Source organism: Schistocerca cancellata, chromosome 4, assembly GCF_023864275.1.
Source record: "Schistocerca cancellata isolate TAMUIC-IGC-003103 chromosome 4, iqSchCanc2.1, whole genome shotgun sequence".
NCBI classification, from domain to species: Eukaryota; Metazoa; Arthropoda; class Insecta; order Orthoptera; family Acrididae; genus Schistocerca; species Schistocerca cancellata.
Genome location: NC_064629.1, coordinates 713,309,786 through 713,333,290, shown reverse-complemented (window position 1 = coordinate 713,333,290; position 23,505 = coordinate 713,309,786). Strand labels below are relative to the sequence as shown.

At 45.5% G+C, this 23,505-nt stretch overlaps 1 protein-coding gene across 6 annotated transcripts in view; it reads left to right on the top strand.

Annotated features, from left to right (window-relative positions):
- Positions 1-23,505, top strand: part of LOC126183466 (serine/threonine-protein kinase NIM1) — a 486,904-nt gene that overhangs the window by 152,274 nt on the left and 311,125 nt on the right. For all 6 annotated transcript variants that reach the window (XM_049925470.1, XM_049925475.1, XM_049925474.1 and 3 more), the window contains exon 2: positions 3,177-3,224. In XM_049925470.1, the coding sequence (XP_049781427.1) occupies positions 3,206-3,224 (19 nt within the window). In that variant the 5' untranslated portion in view covers positions 3,177-3,205. The remainder of the gene's footprint in view (positions 1-3,176; positions 3,225-23,505) is intronic.

Sequence of the window (23,505 nt, the reverse complement as noted above, 5' to 3'; positions counted from 1 at the left end):
ACCACATGGTCATAATAAGACTGAAGCTAAAACAGTTTCAGGTTGAGTACTGACCGAGGGAAGCGAATGGGAGACTCACGACACAAATTCTCAAGACGACATTTATAAATTAAAGCTGTTCATAATGCCAGAGTACAAACAAACGCAGGAGATCATCTCAAAGCTTTTCGTAAAATTTTTAGCACTTTTTCGAACTACGTAAATTCCAAATGAGACTCATTGTCAAGCAATGAAATTTTCACTGACATCAACTTCTTGTCACTTTTTTTCCGTTGCTTCTTATCTTTCCGGAACATCTATTCACACATTGTCTTTGAAATGCACTGCTGAGCAAGTTAGCTGAGAATCCACCTTTGTTCGAAATTTTAGTAATCCATCACGATTTGAAAGTTTACTACTAAGAGTGATTTACCATTTAAGCTGAAATGGACCTTTGAATTTTTTGACTAATTAAAGTTGTTTGTTACTCCAAAACTTAAACCGAGATTTTGACTGTCGCAGGCAACTAATAACAGCCCATACAATCAGAGTAGATGTACTATACGTTACGACTCAAAGATATAATTTGTCACCCTTCTTCCGAAACTGAAAATTTTCAGACAAGACAAACAATTTAGAGGAAGAAATGCTTCTGAAACCGGAACTGTTCACTTTGGAACTATAAATATCAGCATTACAGTATTTGAAGTTTGATCAACGTTGCAGATGTCACTAACATTCTACATCTCTGATAAATTAAAAAAGGGCCTATTTTTGGAGGCCTCAGAGACGACAGAATAGTTTCAGTACACTGTATGGTCTATTGGATGATAAAAGTTGTACGACAGTCATCTTATTGTGGTATCACTTCGTGTGAAATAAAAAGAGGTAGGAAACGAGAACTCGAGGCTTGCCCAATATATTGCAACGACATTTCCTTCCTTTATGAAACACGAGAGATGACAGCGTTACAGCTCTTGACTTTTTAAACCATATTACTGTTTTTCAGGGACGGATGGTACACACGAAATTGTACCGAACTGATACGTTGTCGTCTGGGCTCCAACGCCGATGTTACCATCATAGTATCAACCGAAAAACTCAGTCTGTGTTCCTGTGTACAGCTGATGCGTTATTTTTATCGCTGATTAGGTGTCACATGACTTGTTTGAGTCACAGACAAAGAGAGCAACTGAAGTCGCTCAACAGAGGAAAGGCCACTGGACACGAATACACGAAAGAACTTGCCGCTCTTCTAGCTGCAGTGTGCTGTAGGCCCTAGAGGATCGAAGCGTACCTAATGATTGGAAAAAAAGGACAGGTCATTCCAGTTTCCAATACTTGTCGTCGAACAGACGCACAAAACTATAGGCCTGTATCTCTCTGACGCCAGTCTGTTACAGAGTTTCGGAGCACGTTTTATGCTCGTGATTATAACGTTACTGGAGACCGAAAATATCCTGTGTAGCAAACGAAATGGTTTCCGAAAACAGCTAGTGAAACCCAGTTAGCTCTCTCCGTCCACGAGATCCAGAAAGCAATAGACACCGGCGCCCAGCCAGATGCTCAGTCCCTTGTCTTCCTGAAGGCGTCCCGTACAGTTTCGCACCGCAGCCTAATGAACAGAATTCGAGTGTACGAATTTTCACACCATCTGTGTGATTGGACTGAAGAGTTTCTACCAAACAGATCATAGCCTGACATTCTGAACGGACAGAAGTCTTAAGACGTAAAGGTAAGTCGGGCGTGAAACAAGGGAGTGATACAGGACCAGAACTTTTCACAGTATATATAATATGCAGATGAAGTTGGAAATTCCGTGAGACTTTTCGCGGATAATTCTGTTGTATGCAGAGAAGTCGCAACGACAGGAAATTGTAGCGAAATGCAGGAAGACCTGTTGAGGATCGACGCTTGCTGCAGGGAGAGGCAACTGACCTTAAAAATAAATACATTTAAATTATTGTGAATACATAGACGGAAAGAATCTTTATTGTATAATTACACAATTGGAGAACAATCACTCGAAGCAGTTACTGCCATAAAATATCTAGGATTAAGGGGACGGAGTGATTTGAACTGGAACGACTACGTAAAATTAATCGCGGGCTTGTCAAATGCCAGCTGAGAGTCACTGGAAGAACCCCCAGGAGAACCACCAACAAAAGAAGTAGCTTAGAAAACGCTATTTCTACCAATAACTGAATATTTCTTGTCAGCCTGGGATCTGTACCAGATGAGATTGACAGAGGAAACGGGGAAGATGTAAAGAAGAGCGGCACGTTTCGTTACATGTACAGTTAGTAAGGGCGAAAGTGTCAAGGAGATGCTCTGCCAACTCCAGCAGCAGACGCTTCAAGAGAGGTGTTCCTCATCACGGTATGGTCTGCTGTTAAAATTCCGAGACTCTACGTTCCTAGTAGATTCAATCAACATATTGCTTCCTCCTATGTATATCTCGCGCAACGACCACGAAGATAAAATTCGAGAGATTCGAGCCGAGGCAGAAGCGTATCAGCAATTGTTCTTCGCAAGCACTATATGAGACTGGATCAGGAAAAGGGGTAAGTGCCAGTGGTACACTAAGTACCCTCCGCCACACACCGTAAGGCGGCTTGCAGAGTACAGACGCAGATGCAGAATATGTCTGCCGTTTATGGCAATCATATGATCTTCCTGTGATCTGTGAAAGCAATAAAGGTCTCGTGGGTTAGTAAACGTTATATTCCTGCTGAAAGTCAGTGGATTAAACGATGTCATCTATGCAATGACTGACTTTGTCAGGTCATAGCCTTGGACAAATCACGCGTTCTTCTTTTCACCTAAACATATTTTGGCACTTTGTTCCACAATCAGCGCATCATTTTATTACTTAGTTTTACGTTAGGTTGTGTGTATGACTGGTCGCGATAGATAGTAGAAGTTTTCCGCTAATGTGGTTCTCAAATGAAATGTGTATTTAGTGATTTTCCGATTGAAACATGGTTATAAATTTTAGTTTTCTTTCGTGTGCTCATCTGAGTCTAATATTTTTCAATTTTACGTAGATTAGACTAGTTTCTTTCTGTGTTCCCTGACTCCATTTTTATATTAAGCTTGGAGCCTATGTGATGTGCACTGCTAATGTTATATAAAATCTTTATTCTGCAGTTTCTGTTAAATCAATTATGTTTCACGTGCCTTTCATGTTGTTCCAGATGGCGTTCTCACCGATGTAGCTACTCGCATGTCCAATTTCATTCCAGGTATTTTCCAAATTTATTTTTCTTATAGCCATTTTCGTAATATAGGGGGTGTTAGGGGTATAAGTGTAGATATTGTGATCATTGCTACCTTAATGTGTATCTTCTTCAGTGTTTCTTTTCTCTGCATCTAACAGTCTTCGTGCTACCAAGTTATATACACTACTGGCCATTAAAATTGCTACACCAAGAAGAAATGCATATGATAAACGGGTATTCATTGGACAAACATATTATACTAGAACTGACATGTGACAACATTTTCACGCAATTTTTGTGCATAGATCCTGAGAAATCAGTACCCAGAACAATCACCTATGGCCGTAATAACGGCCTTGATACGCCTGGCATTGAGTCAAAAAGAGCTTGGATGGAGTGTACAGGTACAGCTGCCCATGCAGCTTCAACACGATACCACAGTTCATCAAGAGTAGTGACTGGCGTATTGTGACGAGCCAGTTGCTCGGCCACCATTGACCAGACGTTTTCAGTTGGTGAGGGATCTGGAGGATGTGCTGGCCAGGGCAGCAGTCGAACATTTTCTGTATCCAGAAAGGCCCGTACAGGACCTGCAACATGCGGTCGTGCATTATCCTGCTGAAATGTAGGGTTTCGCAGGGATCGAATGAATGGTAGAGCCACGAGTCGTAACAAATCTGAAATGTAACGTCCACTGTTCTAATTGCCGTCAATGTGAACAAGAAGTGACCGAGACGTGTAACCAATGGCACCCCATACCATCACGCCGGGTGATACGGCAGTATGGTGATGACGAATACACGCTTCCAATGTGCGTTCACCGCGTTGTCGCCAAACACGGATGTGACCATCATGATGCTGTAAACAGAACCTGGATTCATCCGAAAAAATTACGTTTTGCCATTCGTGCACCCAGGTTCGTCGTTGAGTACATCATCGCAGGCGCTCCTGTCTGTGATGCAGCGTCATGGGTAACCGCAGCCATGGTCTCCGAGCTGATAGTCCCTGCTGCTGCAAACTTCGTCAAACTGTTCGTGCAGATGGTTGTTGTCTTGCAAACGTCCCCATCTGTTGACTCAGGGATCGAGACGTGGCTGCACGATCCGTTACAGCCATTCGGATAAGATAGCTGTCATCTCGACTGCTAGTGATACGAGGCCGTTGGGATCCAGCACGGCTTTCCGTATTACCCTCCTGAACCTATTGATTCCATATTCTGCTAACAGTCATTGGATGTCGACCAACGCGTGCAGCAATGTCGCGACACGACAGACCGCAATAGCGATAGGCTACAATACGACCTTTATCAAAGTCGGAAACATTATGGTACCCATTTCTCCTCCTTACACGAGGCATCACAACAACGTTTCACCAGGCAACGCCGGTCAACTGCTGTTTCTGTATGAGAAATCTGTTGGAAACTTTTCTCATGTCAGCACGTTGTAGGTGTCGCCACCGGCACCAACCTGAAAAGCCAATCATTTGCATATCACAGAATCTTCTTCCTGTCGGTTAACTTTCGCATCTGTAGCACGGCATCTTCGTGGTGTAGCAATTTTAATGGCCAGTAGTGTAATTTACTACCTAACGTTTTCTCCTTGGTCGTTACTGCACCAAGTGGACTACACTTGTTAGTCTAGACTAACTGTTTTGCGCCTATGTGTGCACACTTTAACAGCTGACATGCTGCTCAGGGGAAAATAAGCATAAGGGGTGTTCTTCCCAAACTTGGAGGCACTAACCAAGCTGAAAATATACTATTTCTAATTGTTAGTCTGAAAATTAAGTAAATAATGATCTAATGTTGTTCAGTACGCTGCCGTCAGTCAGCAATAAAAATATCTGCACTTATACCCATAAAACCCTGTGTGTACTACACCTACAGCTTTCACTGAAACTGATATAGCTTTACTTTGTTAATAAGCGTGGCCAGGTTATATTGACTAAGAAATGCACTGTCTCGCAAAAATGTGAAGCACCCAGCAGGAGGCAAAGAAATGAAACAGCACGGGCTGAGAGGATATATGATGTTATTTCATTGAATACAACACTGGGAAATGGAAATGAGCGTTTGGCGTCATTGGCCGGGAGGCCCCTCGCGGGGCAGGTCCGGCCGCCTTGGCGCAGGTCTTATTACATTCGGCGCCACATTGGGCGACCTGCACGCCGGATGGGGATGAAATGATGATGAACACAACACAACACCCAGTCCCTGAGCGGAGAAAATCTCCGACCCAGCCGGGAATCGAACCCGGGCCCGGAGGACGGCAATCCGTCACGCTGACCACTCAGCTACTGGGGCGGACACAACACTGGGTCAAATTTACAGAGAACTACGCAGTATGAGCCCACTTATCTGTATGATGTAGCATCCCCTATGGCCTGGAGGCATGCTCTGATTTGATTGGGAGAACTGTGAAAAGACGGTAGTATCCTTTCCTCAAGCAAGCTGTTCCGCAAATGTTGTACCGTAATTGGTCCTTGATATCCTGGATAATGAAGTGGGGCGAAGCTGACGTTGGAGTTAGTACCACACATGTTTTATCGCGGCCATGAGAGTACCTCAACACCACGCTGATTGTTCGAGACACGTGCCTTATATGGACCTGCAGTGTCCAGTTGAAAAATATCGGCATGATACTGCCATATAAGGGGTAATACATGAGGACGCAGAATGTGCGTGACGTACCGTTGTGTCTTCAGAGTTCCCACACGCACTACCAGCCGTGTCATGAAGTCATACCTGATTGCGGCCCACACGGTGGAATAGCACCGCAGTGCCTCTCCAAAACATTGGAAGAATGGAGCCTTCACGAGGAGGCCGCTGTCATCCTCACCACGATGGTTATCAAGTGTAGTGAAGAACCGCGTTTCATCCGTGAACGCAATGTGGCGCTATTGATCAGCAGTCCATACTTCCCAGTCACTGAACCACTCCAGTCGCAGCCGTTGCTTTTAATGGCCTTAACGGCAGCCTACGCATGGGACGGTAATTCCCTAGTCCGGCTGCTGCTAGTCGCTGATCAATGGTGCGTGTTGACACAGAATGATGTAGACAGTCCATTATCAGTTCTGGGATAGCAATTGCAGACGTGAAGAAGTTACAGTTTGCTTGATGGGTGTACAGTACGGCTTTCTTCCCTTGTGGCGGTCAGACGTTGTTGACCGGAACCTTGACAACGAGTACGCTTTTAATGGTGTCACCTTCGCATACTGTTCAATACCAGGCCACTGTCCAATTAGAATGCTCCACAAAAAATGGTTCAAATGGCTCTGAGCACTATGGGACTTAACTACTGAGGTCATCAGTCCCCTAGAACTTAGAACTACTTAAACCTAACTAACCTAAGGACATCACACACATCCATGCCCGAGGCAGGATTCGAACCTGCGACCGTAGCGGTCGCGCGGTTCCCGACTGCAGCGCCTAGAACCGCGTGGCCACTCCGGCCGGCAATGCTCCACAATACTGGATACTGCACGGTTCGACCAGCTGGCCAAATGGGGACCCACAATCAGACCCCTTTTAGATGTTGATAACGCTGTCTCCCACAATTACGTTGCATTTCCGTGTCCTTCACAGTGATCACTCAACATCTGAGCATGTTCATGCCTCTTATATTCGCTACCAGGCTTCGTAACAGCCCAAAACTCGAGCATAACTAATAGACTCTGGTGCAAGTTCTATCAGTCGCAGAGACTTACAACTCTAATGATTTAAATACCTACCAATAGTTACGTCGATATCTGGCCATATCTTCTGGGTGCTTCACTATTTGTCAGGCAATGTATTAAATTACTTTTAAGGATAATAATTTAATCTAACATATGTTATTGCAACACAAGAATTACAAGAAAATTTCTCCTTTCTTCTTACGTGGTGAGATGCTATTGGAATCACAGTAATGCGTTTACTCACTAACACTGATTACGTGTAACTGATGAATGTGATGAGAGTGAAATGATTAGGTACACAGTGCAGTAAAATAAATGTAACCACCCTCTATGTTCGACGTCAACGTGCAATAAACACTCACAGACGGCAGGTGGCAGCACCAGCAGTAGACGGTATATAAAGGGTGTCGGGGGGACGCTGAAACAGTCCAGACGTTGTAAAAAATGGTTCAAATGGCTCTGAGCACTATGGGACTTAACATATATGGTCATCAGTCCCCTAGAACTTAGAACTACTTAAACCTAACTAACCTAAGGACATCACACAACACCCAGCCATCTCGAGGCAGACAAAATCCCAGACCGGCCGGGAATCAAACCCGGGAACCCGGGCGTGGGAAGCGAGAACGCTACCGCACGACCACGAGATGCGGGCCAGACGTTGTAATGCGGAAACATGAGCGATTTATCTGACGGCCAAAAGGGCATGAGCATTGACTTTGGGGCCAATGGTGGAAGCATTTCCGTAACGGCTAAATTTGTAAGCTGTTCGCTTGCCTCTGTGGGTGAAGTATACCATGCATGGCAAAATGGCGCTGTCCAAAAACGGCGCCGAGGCAACGGTGGTGCACCACGGGTCATAGATGACAGGGGTTGACGACTGCTGCAGAGATGAAGTACAGGCGAATAAATGTGCAGCTGACCACCCAGACGAGCCAAGGGGCTGTCAACAGTGTTTCCTCAGCGACCGTTCAGCGAATGTTGCTGCGTATGGGCATGTACCCAAACGAGCCAAGAGGCTGTCAACAGTGTTTCCCCAGCGACCGTTCAGCGAATGTTGCTGCGTATGGGCATGTACCCAAACGAGCCAAGAGGCTGTCAACAGTGTTTCCCCAGCGACCGTTCAGCGAATGTTGCTGCGTATGGGCATGTACCCAAATGAGCCAAGAGGCTGTCAACAGTGTTTCCCCAGCAACCGTTCAGCGAATGTTGCTGCGTATGGGCATGTACCCAAACGAGCCAAGAGGCTGTCAACAGTGTTTCCCCAGAGACCGTTCAGCGAATGTTGCTGCGTATGGGCATGTACCCAAACGAGCCAAGAGGCTGTCAACAGTGTTTCCCCAGCGACCGTTCAGCGAATGTTGCTGTGTATGGGCATGTACCCAAACGAGCCAAGAGGCTGTCAACAGTGTTTCCCCAGCGACCGTTCAGCGAATGTTGCTGCATATGGGCATGTACCCAAACGAGCCAAGAGGCTGTCAACAGTGTTTCCTCAGCGACCGTTCAGCGAATGTTGCTGCGTATGGGCATGTACCCAAACGAGCCAAGAGGCTGTCAACAGTGTTTCCCCAGCGACCGTTCAGCGAATGTTGCTGCGTATGGGCATGTACCCAAACGAGCCAAGAGGCTGTCAACAGTGTTTCCTCAGCGACCGTTCAGCGAATGTTGCTGCATATGGGCATGTACCCAAACGAGCCAAGAGGCTGTCAACAGTGTTTCCTCAGCGACCGTTCAGCGAATGTTGCTGCGTATGGGCATGTACCCAAACGAGCCAAGAGGCTGTCAACAGTGTTTCCCCAGCGACCGTTCAGCGAATGTTGCTGCATATGGGCATGTACCCAAACGAGCCAAGAGGCTGTCAACAGTGTTTCCTCAGCGACCGTTCAGCGAATGTTGCTGCGTATGGGCATGTACCCAAACGAGCCAAGAGGCTGTCAACAGTGTTTCCCCAGCGACCGTTCAGCGAATGTTGCTGCATATGGGCATGTACCCAAACGAGCCAAGAGGCTGTCAACAGTGTTTCCTCAGCGACCGTTCAGCGAATGTTGCTGCATATGGGCATGTACCCAAACGAGCCAAGAGGCTGTCAACAGTGTTTCCTCAGCGACCGTTCAGCGAATGTTGCTGCGTATGGGCATGTACCCAAACGAGCCAAGAGGCTGTCAACAGTGTTTCCCCAGCGACCGTTCAGCGAATGTTGCTGCGTATGGGCATGTACCCAAACGAGCCAAGAGGCTGTCAACAGTGTTTCCCCAGCGACCGTTCAGCGAATGTTGCTGCGTATGGGCATGTACCCAAACGAGCCAAGAGGCTGTCAACAGTGTTTCCCCAGCGACCGTTCAGCGAATGTTGCTGCATATGGGCATGTACCCAAACGAGCCAAGAGGCTGTCAACAGTGTTTCCTCAGCGACCGTTCAGCGAATGTTGCTGCGTATGGGCGTGTACCATGCTGACTGCTGTTCAGTGGCGACAAAAGGCTGGAATTTGCACCCAAGTACCACAGCTGGACGTCCGCTAAATCGCGAAAGGTGGCATTTTCGAATGAATGACGTTTTATGTCTCATCTGACTGAAAGAAAACACCGTGCAACAATCATCGGGAGGACTCAGGCCACAGAATGGAGACTCATGGTCGAGGTAATGCTTCCGTGGAATTTCCTGAGTGATCTTGTCATTCTGGAAGGCGTCATGGATTGACCCAGGTATGCATATATCGTTGGGGTTCATGTCCAACCTTATGTGCAGACTGTTTTTCCTTTGCACGATAGCATCTACCAACAGGATAATGCAACATGTCACGCAGCTCGCAGAGCACCAGGATGAGTTAACTGTAATCCCCTGGCCAGCAAACTACCCGGATGCAAACCCAATTTAGAATCTGTGGGACCACCTCGATCGGGCTGTTCATGCCATGGATTCTCAGCCGAGAGACCTAGCGAAGCTGGCCACAGCACTGCAGTCAGGATTTCTCAATATCCCTGTCGGTACCTTTAAAAACCTTACTGACCCTCTTTCTGCAGGTATCGCAGTGGGCTGCGCTGCAAAAGTTGTTATTCAGGCTTATGACAGGTAGTCACATTAACGGAACTGGGCAGTGTCTAAGGCACATTAGCTGCTGAGGAACCGTACATCTGAAGCTCGGATGTACAGGAATTAAGGGTCGTCTGTCGCACGTATGAAATATTGAAACGTCCTGTGTTTGTCATTCACCAAGAGAACGAACTTCTGGATAACTGAACACTAGAAAGAGATGTAATGTACCATCATGAAAAACTTTTAATTCCATAGTGGCAGTAATTTATTACTAAGGACCCGCTAGGGTAGCCGAGAGCGCTAACGCGCTGCTTCCTAGACTCTGGTAGGCGCGCCGCCCCCGAATCGAATCCACCCGGCTTATTAACGACGAGGGCCGATGTGCCGGCCAGCCTGGATGTAGTTTTTAGGCGATTTTCCACATCCCGGTAGGTGAATACCGGGCTGGTCCCCATGTTCCGCCTCAGTTACACGGCTCGCACTATTCCACGGATTACACTCGACGCAGACAATTGGCGTACACTAATTCCGTCCCGGGGGGGGGGGGGGGGGGGGGTACATGGTGGCGGCAGGAAGGGCATCCGGCCACCCCTTAAACATTAACATGCCAAATCCGATTAACGATGGCTGACCCTGCGTAACTGCGGGACAAGGCTCAAGCGATAGATAGATAGATTGATAGATAGACAGATAGATAGTAATTTATTATTAAGGAAAGATTAATAGAATAGGAAAGTTAATAATAGTGACATAACAAATATAGTATGGTAGAACAAATGTAAAAGTGTTATTCTGAAAAAGTTATTTTGAGAATTCAGGTACGAAACAGCATTGAATGAATGTAAAACTGTTATTCTGAAAATGTTTTCGTTATATGAGCATTCACGTACAAAACAGCATTGTCTTCTACTGGTTTAACTCAGTGAAACCGCTGAATAAAAGGACATGGTTGCCAAGTGAAGGGTAGAAATGGAAAATGTTCAAAGTCCCATAAAAGAACTAGTTTTCAGTGTTATTGGGTTCTAGGTTCTCTGCTGTATGTTCCTAGAATTGTTCTAAGTGTCAGTGTGGAGCATGTGTTTCAGATATTCATTACTAGAAGGTGCATGGTCTTTATGCTGAGAAATGCTTCCCCCAGGAGTTCAAATGCCGTTCCGGTACATACACCTGATTCCTTTGATTCTAAAGAGCTTACGGAGTATCGGAGCAGACCTGCGATTGGATTCAAAACTTTCTTGCAGACAGTACTCAACACGTCGTTCTTAACGGAACTAAATCGACAGATGTAATGGTAATATCCGGAATACCACTGGGAAGTATGATGGGACGTTGCTGTTTGCAATATATATAAATGATCTAGTAGAAAGCGTCGGAAGCTCTTTAAGGCATCTTCGCTTTTGAATTATTTCTTTTTCAACATCTGATCCCAAGAATGGAACCATGTAGGGAACAGAAGCCAATAGTAAGAGATTTTTCATGAATTTTATTTTATTATTCTCTTGTAAAAAATAAATGAGATATCTTTTGTCGACTAAAGTTATATAAGTTAAATAATTTTGCGGTATTTTTGTACTTGTATTATCTCAAATAAACCATAGTTCCTCTGTATTAATGACACTTTGAGCAAGAACTTTCTTACTGACACTTAGAACCAGTCAGTTTCCTGGTCTGGCACTTAGGACGTTATTAATAAACTATTTATCTTCAAATTTATTATTTTTTGTATTAATGAGGTGGGCAGCATAAATATGTGGAATCAGAATACCTTCTCAGTATTTTGGATACAAATAAGCTATGAATAAGAATAGGTACATAGCCTTACGGTTCTCCTGGCAGGTGTGAGACTTGGCACTTGGAACATTTTCCACTTCCATTCCCAAATAACTGCTGTTTTAAAATATTTAATTGATATCCTCTGCTGTTGGGCTCTTAATGTTTGTTAATAGAGAATGGTCAACAGATACTAAAAGTTTCTTAAGCCAATGAAAATTCTACACAGTCCAATCATATTAATGTGACCATCCGTCAAAAGACGGAATAACAACGTTCTGAATCGTGGATCACTGCTAGTCGTGAAGGAAGAGGGTCAGTCGGGTTCCGGAAGATACCGACAGGGATGTGGAGCCATGCCGTGGCCAGTTGCCGTAGATCTCTCGGTTGAGCACGAACAGCCTGATCGCGATGGTCCCACAGTTTCTCGACTGCGTTTAAATCCGGTGAGTCTGGTGGCCAAGGAAGTACGGTAAACTGATCCTGGTGCTCTTCGAATCGTACACTGAGAGCTGTGTGACACATTCGCCGCGCGGGGTAGCCGTGCAGTCTAGGCGCCTTGTCACGGTTCGTGCGACTGCCCCCGTCGGAGGTTCGAATCCTCCCTCGGGCATGGGTGTGTGTGTGTGTTGTTCTTAGTGTAAGCTAGTTTAAGTTAGTTAAAGTAGTGTGTAGGCCTAGGGACCGACGTCCTCAGCAGTTTGGTCCCATAGTACCTTACCACAAATTTTCAAAATTTTTTTGTGTGAGACGTTGCATTACTCTGCTGCTAGGTGCCACAGTGCCGAGGAAAAAACAAACTGTGTTTGGGGCTGGACATGGGGCCCAGCGATAGACGTATATTTTTTATGCATTGCGCCTTCCAGAATGACGAAATCATACAGGGAATGCCACGAAAACACTACCCAGATCATAACGCTCACTCCTGCAGCCTGGACGCTTCCGACTATTGTGGTAGGGCAATATACTCCAACGACCATCTCTGCGACGTAGAGTAAAACGTGATTCATCTGAAAAGGCCACCTGTAGCATCCAGTTGCAGTACTGGCGAGCAAATTCCAGCCTTCGTCTCCAATGGACAGCAGTCAGCCCGGGTGCATGAAACAGGCACCTGCTGTGGCGGCCCATTCGCAGCAATATTTGCTGAACGCTCGTTGAGGATATATTGCTGGTAGCCCCTTATTTCATCTGGGCGCTCAATTGCTCAGTAGTTGCACGTTGTTTCATCCGTATACTTCTTTGCAGCCGTCGTTCACCCCTATCGTTTATGACCCGTGGTGCACCACAGTTGTCACGGCGCCAGCTTTGATGGCGCCGATTTGCCATGCTCGGCATACTTTAACCACGGCGATACGGGAACAGTTTAAAGACTTAGCCATTTCGGGAATGATTCCACTCTTCACTCTTGGCTAGAAAGCCAATAATAACGCCCTTTTGGCCGTCAGATAAATCTCTCCGTTTCCGCATTACGACAACGTCTGGACTGTTTCCGTTGCTGGTTGGCTGACTAAAGTTCCGACCTAAGGCACGAGTGGGGGCAGGATAAGCACTTGCGTGCTATGCCTACAGGACCTAACTTTGTGTGGGAGGGGGAGTGTCCTATCGGCCATGGGGGTCCTCTCTAGTGATGGGGGTGTCCCCTGGGAGTGTTGGGAAGTGGGTCACTCTCGCAACAGGTCCGGCCAACGAGTAGTAGGCCGATGTGTGGTTGTTGGCCCAGTCACTGGACGAGCCGGTTGCGAGAGAGATCCCCATTTTCGTAGAAGTGATGTGCCGTAACCCGAAAACGGTCACGCAGTGGCAGAAGGCCAGTATCAAATGGTTCAAATGGCTCTGAGCACTATGCGACTTAACTTCTGAGGTCATCAGTCGCCTAGAACTTAAAACTAATTAACCCTAACTAACCTAAGGATATCACACACATCCATGCCCGAGGCAGGATTCGAACCTGCGACCGTAGCGGTCGCTCGGTTCCAGACTGCAGCGCCCAGAACCGTACGGTCACTCCGCCCGGCATAGAAGGCCAGTATCCTCATGGAGGAGATGAGAGGGGTAAAACCGGAGGAAGCGCAGCGCGAGCCTAAGCGCCCTGATTTGGACCCATTAGAGGCAGAGTATCCCAGGAGTCGGCTGCATTGCCCCACACCACGGCCGCTTACTCCAAGACTGGACGCACCAGTGTTAGATACAGCGTGGTGGAGAGACAAGGTCGACTCCGGATTTAGCGGGGTGTATAGGACGCGAAGTCTCCCTATGACACTGTTCTTGACCCATAAGATATGTGGGACCCAGGTGAGCTGCTGGTACAATTGCTCACCGAGATATGTGGCAGTTTTTGACCACGGGATGGGGCCTCCCGCGATGTGTAGGGATTCCACATTAGGCGGTATCTTCCGCTCTGTGAAGGTAACTGCCTGGCTCTTCCCTGCATTAAACTTACGACGCTACCTCGTGGCCCAAGCACCAAGTGCTTCACAGCCTTGCTGGAGGCGGCGTCCCATGTGGTGCACATTCATACTGCGAGTGCACACCAGTGCACACCAGCACTGATGGGCCTGACGGTGGACGTACCATGGTCTGCCCGGACGTGGAACGTCTTGCCAGAGAGGTATGACCTCAGGAGGACTCTGCGACGTCGACACCCCGTGCACAAATAACTTGTCCACGAGGCCATCGCGGCACACAGAGTCAAAGGCACGGGAGACATCTAGGAACACTGCGCCAAGGTATTCCCTCGTCTCCAATGCCCTCATCGCATGCTCCACGAGACGGTGCAACTGGTGGGACGTGGCGTGGCAGCCACGGAACCCGAACTGCTCATCAGGGAGAAGATGTTCCTGGTTGACGTCTCGAAGAAGACGCTTCGCATATAGCCGCTCGAATACCTTCGAGAGAGATGGTAGAAGGCTTATGGGCCTGTAGGTAGACGGTAACCGGGGGTCTTTGTCCTACTTTGAGATGGCCACCACTTCCGCATTTTTCCATACGTAAGGACAGAGTCCCGAAACAAGAATCTGGTTGAAAATGTCCTCCAGATGAAGATGAAGTTCCGGAGGCAGATTTCTGAGTAGTATGTTTGGGATGCCGTCGTTGTTCCACCGACACCCTCTATATACCGTCTGCTGCTGGTGCTGTTACCAGCAGTCTGTGGCTGGTTATTGCACGTTGACGTCGGACATAGTCCGTGGTCTTAGTAATGTGCTGGACTGCGTATGTCAGTTCCTCGTACGTGTGCATTAGCTTAGTAGAACAAGTTCGGTGGTTTTGGTACAGTACATGAGTAACGAAAGACATAGGAGGATTCCCGGTAGTAATGGTTGCATTGGCAGGCAAACAAAGATAAAAGAATGTGTAAGAGACAGAATGCGAGCTGAAGACTTCTCTTCGATTTCTGTTGTTTCTTTGTTTACTTTGCAAATAATTAGAAACGCACATCGTTCATTGTTAGTCCATTGTTTATTTTGTATACTTATGAAATATAAAAAGGATTTTATAAGCAAAAATCGCATTTCTATAACGAAAGCAATTACTTTTGATGCATGTACAGCACAAATGCACACACAAAAAAAATCTGTAGAATTATTGTGAATTTGTACTCAATAGAACGTTCTTCTTCATGACCAAGGGCAAGAGTTTCCTGTTATTACTGATAAGTGCAAAAATTGTTTATGAATAACAGAAAGAAGTTTTATATAAGCTCGACAAAGTATTGAATTGTTTTATATGTTTTCCCTTTGCGTTCTTCTTTAAATTTTACCTTTTTTCGGGAAATTAAATTTTCTAGCGCTATATGATAAATCTGCATTTTTTAAATTTTTATTACAACACCTCTCTGTTTCATGTTGCAAACAAACAATTTTCGAATAAAACCTGAATTAAATATTGACAATTTCGAGTTTGTTATAAATACTGTTTAGTTTTGAGAACTATATAGAACAATATATACAGGTTTCACGACAATGACGTGTTGTTATACACACATCAAAAAAAGTATTGCTTTAGCCCGGTTCCCAGAACGCCTGAAGACAGACGTTGACGGTGGATATTGCTTCACAGACACTGCCCCTTTGACTGTGCAGAGATGTCACTGAACCCGCCCAAATATGTAAACAACCATGCATGAGCAGCACCTATTAGACGGAGAGGGTCCGACAGCTGATCAGTTCCAGTCATTCCACCAGGAAGAAGGTACACGGCACGTGTTGTCTGCAGTTCAACCATGCCTAGACGGTCAGTACCGCGGTTCGATCGCAAGGGGTCGCAACAAGTGAAGTGTCGCGGAGTGAACCAAAGCGATGTTGTTGGGACATGGAGGAGGAACAAAAACACAGGAATTGTCGATGACATGCCTCGCTCAGGCCGCCCAAGGGCTATTATTCCAGTGGATGACGGCTACCTACAGATTACGGCTCGGAGGAACCCTGACAGCAACGCTACCATGTTGAATAATGCTTTTCGTGCAGCCACAGGACGTCGTGTTACGACTCAAACTGTGCGCAATAGTCTGCATGATGCGCAACTTCACTCCCGACGTCCATGGCGAGATCCATATTTGCAACCACGATACCATGTAGCGTGGTCGAGATGGGCGCAACAACATGCCGAATGGACCGCTTAGGACTGGCATCACGTTTTCTTCACCGATGAGTGTTGCATATGCCTTCAACCAGAAAATCGTCGAAGACGTGTTTGGAGTCAACCCGGTCAAGCTGAACGCCTTAGACACACTGTCCAGCGAGTGCAACAAGGTGGAGGTTCTCTGCTGTTTTAGGGTGGCATTATAAGGGGCCGACGTACGCCACTGGTGGCCATGGAAGGCGCCGTTACGGCTATACGATACGTGAATGCCATCCTCCGACCGATAGTGCAATCATATCGGCAGCATATTGGTGAGGCACTCGCCTCCATGAACGACAGTTCGCGGACCCATCGTGCACATCTCGTGAATGACTTCCTTCAGGATAACGACATCCTTCTACTAGAGTGGCCAGCATGTTCTCCAAACATGAACGCTATCGAACATGTCTGGGATAAATTGAAAAGGGCTGCTTATGGACGACGTGTCCCACTAACCACTCTGAGGGATGTACGCCGAATCGCCGTTGAGGAGTGGGACAATCTGGACCAACAATGCCTAGATGAACTTGTGGACAGTATGCCACAACGAATACCGGAATGGATCAATGCAAGAGGACGTGCTACTGGGTATTAGAGGTACCGATATGTACAGCAATCTGAATCACCACCTCTGAAGAGCTATCTGTATGGTGGTACAACATACAATGTGTGGTTTTCATGAGTAATAAAAAGGGCGGAAATGATGTTTAAGTTGATCTCTATTCCAATTTTCTGTACAGGTTCCAGAACTCTCGGAACCGAGGTGATGCAAAACTTTTTTGATGTGTGTAGATACATATACAATATCACGTAAAGTGAGTGGTTGAGGTAGACTCGTGAAACACCCGAGCCAAGCCAATTGCAACCCTCAGGTGTCTCCTTTCGCCGACTCTATAGCTTTGGTCGCGTAGGGTAACAGTTACACTGAACTTCAACTGTACGGTAGCTTAAGAACCTATGATAATATCCTACGATACACGTTATGTGGCTATATAATTTTCGGTGAGAGGTATCATGATTCCCATCTCAAAAGAAAACTGTTAGCCTCTTGATTTGTAGACGATAGCACCAAACCGCTGCGTCACCAACGTTTTGTTTACAGTAGCTGTCCTTTTTGTTTTACAACCGATACAGGTAACTGCATACATGATGCGTATATACTTACAAAAATAGCTGAGGTAGCCTACATTCTTCGCAGTGATGTCGCATCAGAGATGCAGTATGTCATGCAGTGCGTCTGCCCTCTGTTCTACTAAAGTAAGCTGGTCTGACGTGTTACGAATCTAACTCTTTACTAAATAGGGCACTGTTGAAGAAATCGGTATTAAAGGAATCTCTACTTCAATTCATACTGCCCTTGTCAGCCGACATCTATGCTTTAATTCGAATCAGTGTTCCTTTTCTCAAATGCAGCACATTACTACAATCCAGTAACATAAGATAAGATAGGTGAGATGTTGGAGATACTGAAGCAAATTTAAAAGAATTACGTATAAATCTTGCTTTAAAGGAGTTCTAAATTCTGTTACGAATTGTATAATAGATTACATATAAACTCCATGTGCGTGACGTAATCGGAAATCAAATTTCGCTTCGATTATACATTACCCGATTTAGTTTAGATTACTTGCAGTCAGTTATTTATGTCAGGTCTAAAATACTGAGTTTCACAGGAACTTAAGAAACGTAGCTATTCCAGAAAACAAGAGGCCAGCAGTCACAGTCAAGCTCCTTTCGGAAAAAGATAATCTCTGTCTAATACGGTCAAATATGGCTAAGTCTCGAAACGTCGTGGGAACGACTTTTTAGATTCGATGTGCTGGAGTGCGATAAGCTACATCTATAGCTTTTGATGTTGACTTTGGACCACGGATTACTCTGTTGTTTCATTTCTATCACTAGATCGAAAGGAGAACAGATGCTGAGACCAGCGTCACGCCCTTGAAGTTCTCCGCGTCGATTCATCGATCCACCGCGTTCCGCCACAAAATGCTTTCGTCAAACAGTTGCTCCGAAGCGCCGAATGTTGCTGAGAGCGTGCGGAACGTTCGTGTAATAACCGACGGGTAATTACGTGCGAGTACACGGAAGAACCGGTTGCGTTTCTGTCAGTATCTGAACTTGATGCTTAACCTCAGAAAAACATCTAGACTTAAGGTAACCTGTAGCCGACAACCGAACCGGGGACTGAAGCTCTTACAAATCAATTTCAGATCGTCATAACCTTAGTAAAGTTCCCTTTCACTGTTAGCTTTCCACAACAGTTACCTGGCATAAGAATGTACTCTTTCACGTGTATGAGGGGCATAAACTGCAAATAAAATTCTATAATCTCTAATCACAGCCACCCACATAGCACAGTTATCCTGTTGATATACTGTGGTGAGAAAGAGTACGAAATGAACTTCAATATTACAGATGGAACACACATTAAGAATTCATAATTTTCGGAAACAAACTAATGACTAGTATCGTTATTGCCACCAGCGACAATCACACATTAGTTTCCTGTCCCCTGGATGTAGAGGACAGTAAAATTGGAAACGCATTTTAAAGTCTACTACAGGTATTTTTAGTCACTGAGCGCATGCGCACTGTACTATTGGTACAGGTTTTGGCATTAGCCATCTTCAGACCTTCTGCAGCATACAGGTTGGTCCATTCATCGTGACCGGGCCAAGTATCTCACGAAATAAGCGTCAAACGAAAAAACTACAAAGAACGAAACTTGTCTAGCTTGAAGGGGGAAACCAGATGGCACTATGGTTGGCCCGCTGAATGGCGCTGCGTTTTTTTTTAATTAGGAACCCCCATTTTTATTACATATTCCTGTAGTACGTAAAGAAATATGAATGTTTTAGATGGACCACTTTTTTCGCTTTGTGATAGATGGCGCTGTAATAGTCACAAACATATGGCTCACAATTTTAGACGAATAGTTGGTAATAGGTAGGTTTTTTTAAATTAAAATACAGAACTTAGGTACGTTTGAACATTTTATTTCGGTTGTTCCAATGTGATACATGTACCTTTGTGAACTTATCATTTCTGAGAACGCATGCTGTTACAGCGTGATTACCTGTAAATACCACATTAATGCAATAAATGCTCAAAATGATGTCCGTCAACCTCAATGCATTTGGCAATACGTGTAACGACATTCCTCTCAACAGCGAGTAGTTCGCCTTCCTTAATGATCGCACATGCATTGACAGTGCGCTGACGCATGCTGTCAGGCGTTGTCGGTGGATCACGATAGCAAATATCCTTCAACTTTCCCCACAGAAAGAAATCCGGGGACGTCAGATCCGGTGAACGTGCGGGCCATAGTATGGTGCTTCGACGACCAATCCACCTGTCATGAAATATGCTATTCAATACCGCTTCAACCGCACGCGAGCTATGTGCCGGACATCCATCATGTTGGAAGTACATCGCCATTCTGTCATGCAGTGAAACATCTTGTAGTAACATCGGTAGAACATTACGTAGGAAAACAGCATACATTGCACCATTTAGATTGCCATCGATAAAATGGAGGCCAATTATCCTTCCTCCCATAATGCCGCACCATACATTAACCCGCCAAGGTCATTAATGTTCCACTTATCGCAGCCATCGTGGATTTTCCGTTACCCAATAGTGCATATTATGCCGGTTTACGTTACCGCTGTTGGTGAATGACGCTTCGTCGCTAAATAGAACGCGTGCAAAGAAATCTGCCATCGTCCCGTAATTTCTCTTGTGCCCAGTGGCAGAACTGTACACGACGTTAAAGTCGTCCCCATGCAATTCCTGGTGCATATAAATATGGTACGGGTACAATCGATGTTGATGTAGCATTCTTAACACCTTCCCGGCGGGGTCAGGGATTTTCTCTGCCTCGTGATGACTGGGTGTTGTGTGATGTCCTTAGGTTAGTTAGGTTTAAGTAGTTCTAAGTTCTAGGGGACTGATGACCATAGATTGTAAGTCCCATAGTGCTCAGAGCCATTTGAACCATTCTCAACACCGACGTTTTTGAGATTCCCGATTCTCGCGCAATTTCTCTGCTACTGATGTGCAGATTAGCCGCGACAGCAGCTAAAACACCTACTTGGGCATCATCATTTTTGCAGGTCGTGGTTGACGTTTCACATGTGGCTGAACACTTCCTGTTTCCTTAAATAACGTAACTATACGGCGAACGGTCCGGACACTTGGATGATGTCGTTCAGGATACCGAGCAGCATACATAGCACACGTGCGTTGGACATTTTGATCACAATAGCCATACATCAACACGATATCGACCTTCTCCGTAATTGGTAAACGGTTCATTTTATCATGAGTAATGTATCACGAAGCAACTATCGTCCGCACTGGCGGAATGTTACGTGATACCACGTACTTATACGTTTGTGACTATTACAGCGCCATCTATCACAAAGCGAAAAAAGTGGTCCAACTAAAACATTCATATTTCTTTACGTACTACACAAATATGTAATAAAAATGGGGGTTCCTATTTTAAAAAAACGCAGTTGATATCCGTTTGACCTATAGCAGCGGCATCTAGCGGGCCAACCATAGCGCCATCTGGTTTCCCCCTTCAAGCTAGACAAGTTTCGTTCTTTGCAGTTTTTTCGTTTGATGCTTATTTCGTGAGATATTTGGCCCGGTCACTATCAATGGACCAGCCAGTATATAAAAGAAAAAGTACAAATAATGACTATATTACAACAAATGTAATGACCTACTAGTCAGATCTAAGCAGTCTCTACTAGTAATATAGATTCGACGTGCAAACGTAGCAGTTTTTCCCACTGCTCAATACAGAACTTATCGTTAATTTTTTTGTGTACAGTTTGTACACGCCACAATTTTATTGCTGCAGATAGATGGTTTTGGCTTCTATACGTATTCATATATAGATGAAACAGATAGCATGCTTCGTAATGTCTGATATTCAATACAAGATTTTTTAAGCAAGAGAAGCCGGCCGCGGTGGTCTAGCGGTTCTGGCGCTGTAGTCCGGAACCGCGGGACTGCTACGGTCGCAGGTTCGAATCCTGCCTCGGGCATGGGTGTGTGTGATGTCCTTAGGTTAGTTAGGTTTAAGTAGTTATAAGTTCTAGGGGACTTATGACCTAAGATGTTGAGTCCCATAGTGCTCAGAGCCATTTAAGAAAGAGAAAACACATTACATTAAAAAAGACCTGAATTTTCATTTAGGGCCGGCCGGGGTGGCCGAGCGGTTCTAGGCTCTACAGTCTGGAACCGCGCGACCGCTACGGTCGCAGGTTCAAATTCTGCCTCGGGCATGGGTGTGTGTGATGTCCTTAGATTAGTTAGGTTTAAGTAGTTCTACGTTCAAGAGGCTGATGACCTCAGAAGTTAAGTCCCATAGTGCTCAGGGCCATTTGAACCATTTTTGAATCATTTTTCATTTAGGTTTTACAATAGTAAACGTAATAGAAACAAAGGAAGAGTAAAACAGTGATAAGTGTGCAAGCTAACTTGTTTTTAATAAAATATAGGAGACACTCTCTGAAACCAGCTATACAAACCAAAAGTAGTTTAGGTCCATAAAATTATACAGATTTTTCTCTTTTTTTATTGTTAGTTACTTGTGGCCGTGGTAGTCTATTGGGAAAAGAATTAGACTCCATTTCTGAACGCTCCGGCTTCAATCCTGGAAAAGAGAGGTGACTTTTCCTGGTTCCAGGCCATCCTTAAAGGCCCTAGGTCCTCTCCAGGTGCTATAAAATAAATCTTCCCTGTGCCTTTCCCGTGGGTAAAAGACGGTCGCGTCGCTGGGATTCTCGCTCGTACCCTCCTAGTGTCGATGCGAAGTAAGGCCGTAACCTACCTACGCCCGGACCAATCACTCCGTTACGGGCTTGCGCCAAAGACATAACTTTTAAAATTAGGTATTTACTTTTATTTTCTTAGTTTAGGCTGTAACGTACATTACGGCCGTGTTCGAAAAAATAGTCTAAAGTAGAAATGATTGAGTACGTCCATTTCTCATACAGCCAAACTTGCTCCTGCTTCAACCTTTTTAGGCATGGTTATGTCGGGCAATGGAACCTTAGGCCATGCAAGATCCCATGCTGCCTACACTACTCAGCCCATTACAAGAATCCGCGCGTGTCTGTTGTGTGTCAGTAATGGAGATTATGGAGAGAAGTGTTGGTGAGCCACGACAGGGCTGGTGGCAGTGACCGCTGTTGAGCGTTGCGTGAGGGAAGCTTCCTGGAGTCTGAAGGCCCGCGCCATGGCCTTGCGTCCAGGCCTGACCACTCCCGGCGCTTTTCGTGAGTCCCACCGTGGCGTGCATGGCCGCTGAACACCGATCTTTATCTCATTTCACATACATTATGCATGCCGTAAGGCAAATCGCAGAGTCCTACACGGCACCTTCGACCATTCCATTCTTTCACGGAGAGAAAGAAGTTCTTAAATGTATCGGTTCGACCTCCCATCTGCTCTGTCGTGTACTTGAAGCGGTTAAATAGGAACTACGAAAGATATCGCCCAGAACGGCGCAGCCTCAAGCTAAACGTTGTTTCTGTATAGTACGATTGCGACTTACTGCATGTCCCTGCAGGGACCTAGAACTAACATTACAGTACAAACGACTTAAAACTTTAGTATTACATTTTAATGAATAGTTAATTTCTGCTGTCTGCTTAGAGTTTTATTATTTTGTACTATAAGCTTATTTCGGCGTTATTGCCAATTTTTAGTACAACCTGCGTTTTATTGGCAGGACACTTAGAAAAAGTAACAGACCTACTAAGGAGACTGCCTACACTGCGCTTGTCCGTCCTCTTTTAGAATACTGCTGCGCGGTGTGGGATCGTTACCAGATAGGACTGACGGAGTACATCGAAAAAGTTCAAAGAAAGGCAGTACGTTTTGTATTATCGCCAAATATGGGAGAGAGTGTCACAGAAATGGTACAGGATTTGGGCTGGAAATCATTGAAAGAAAGGCGTTTATCGTTGCGACGGAATCTTCTCACGAAATCCCAATCACCAACTTTCTCCTCCGAATGCGAAAATATTTTGTTGACACCGACCTTCATAGGGAGGAACGATCACCACGATAAAATAAGGGAAATCAGAGCTCGTACGGAAAGATATAGGTGGTCATTCTTCCCGCGCGCTATACGAGATTTGAATAATAGAGAATTGTGAAGGTGGTTCGACGAAGCCTCTGCCAG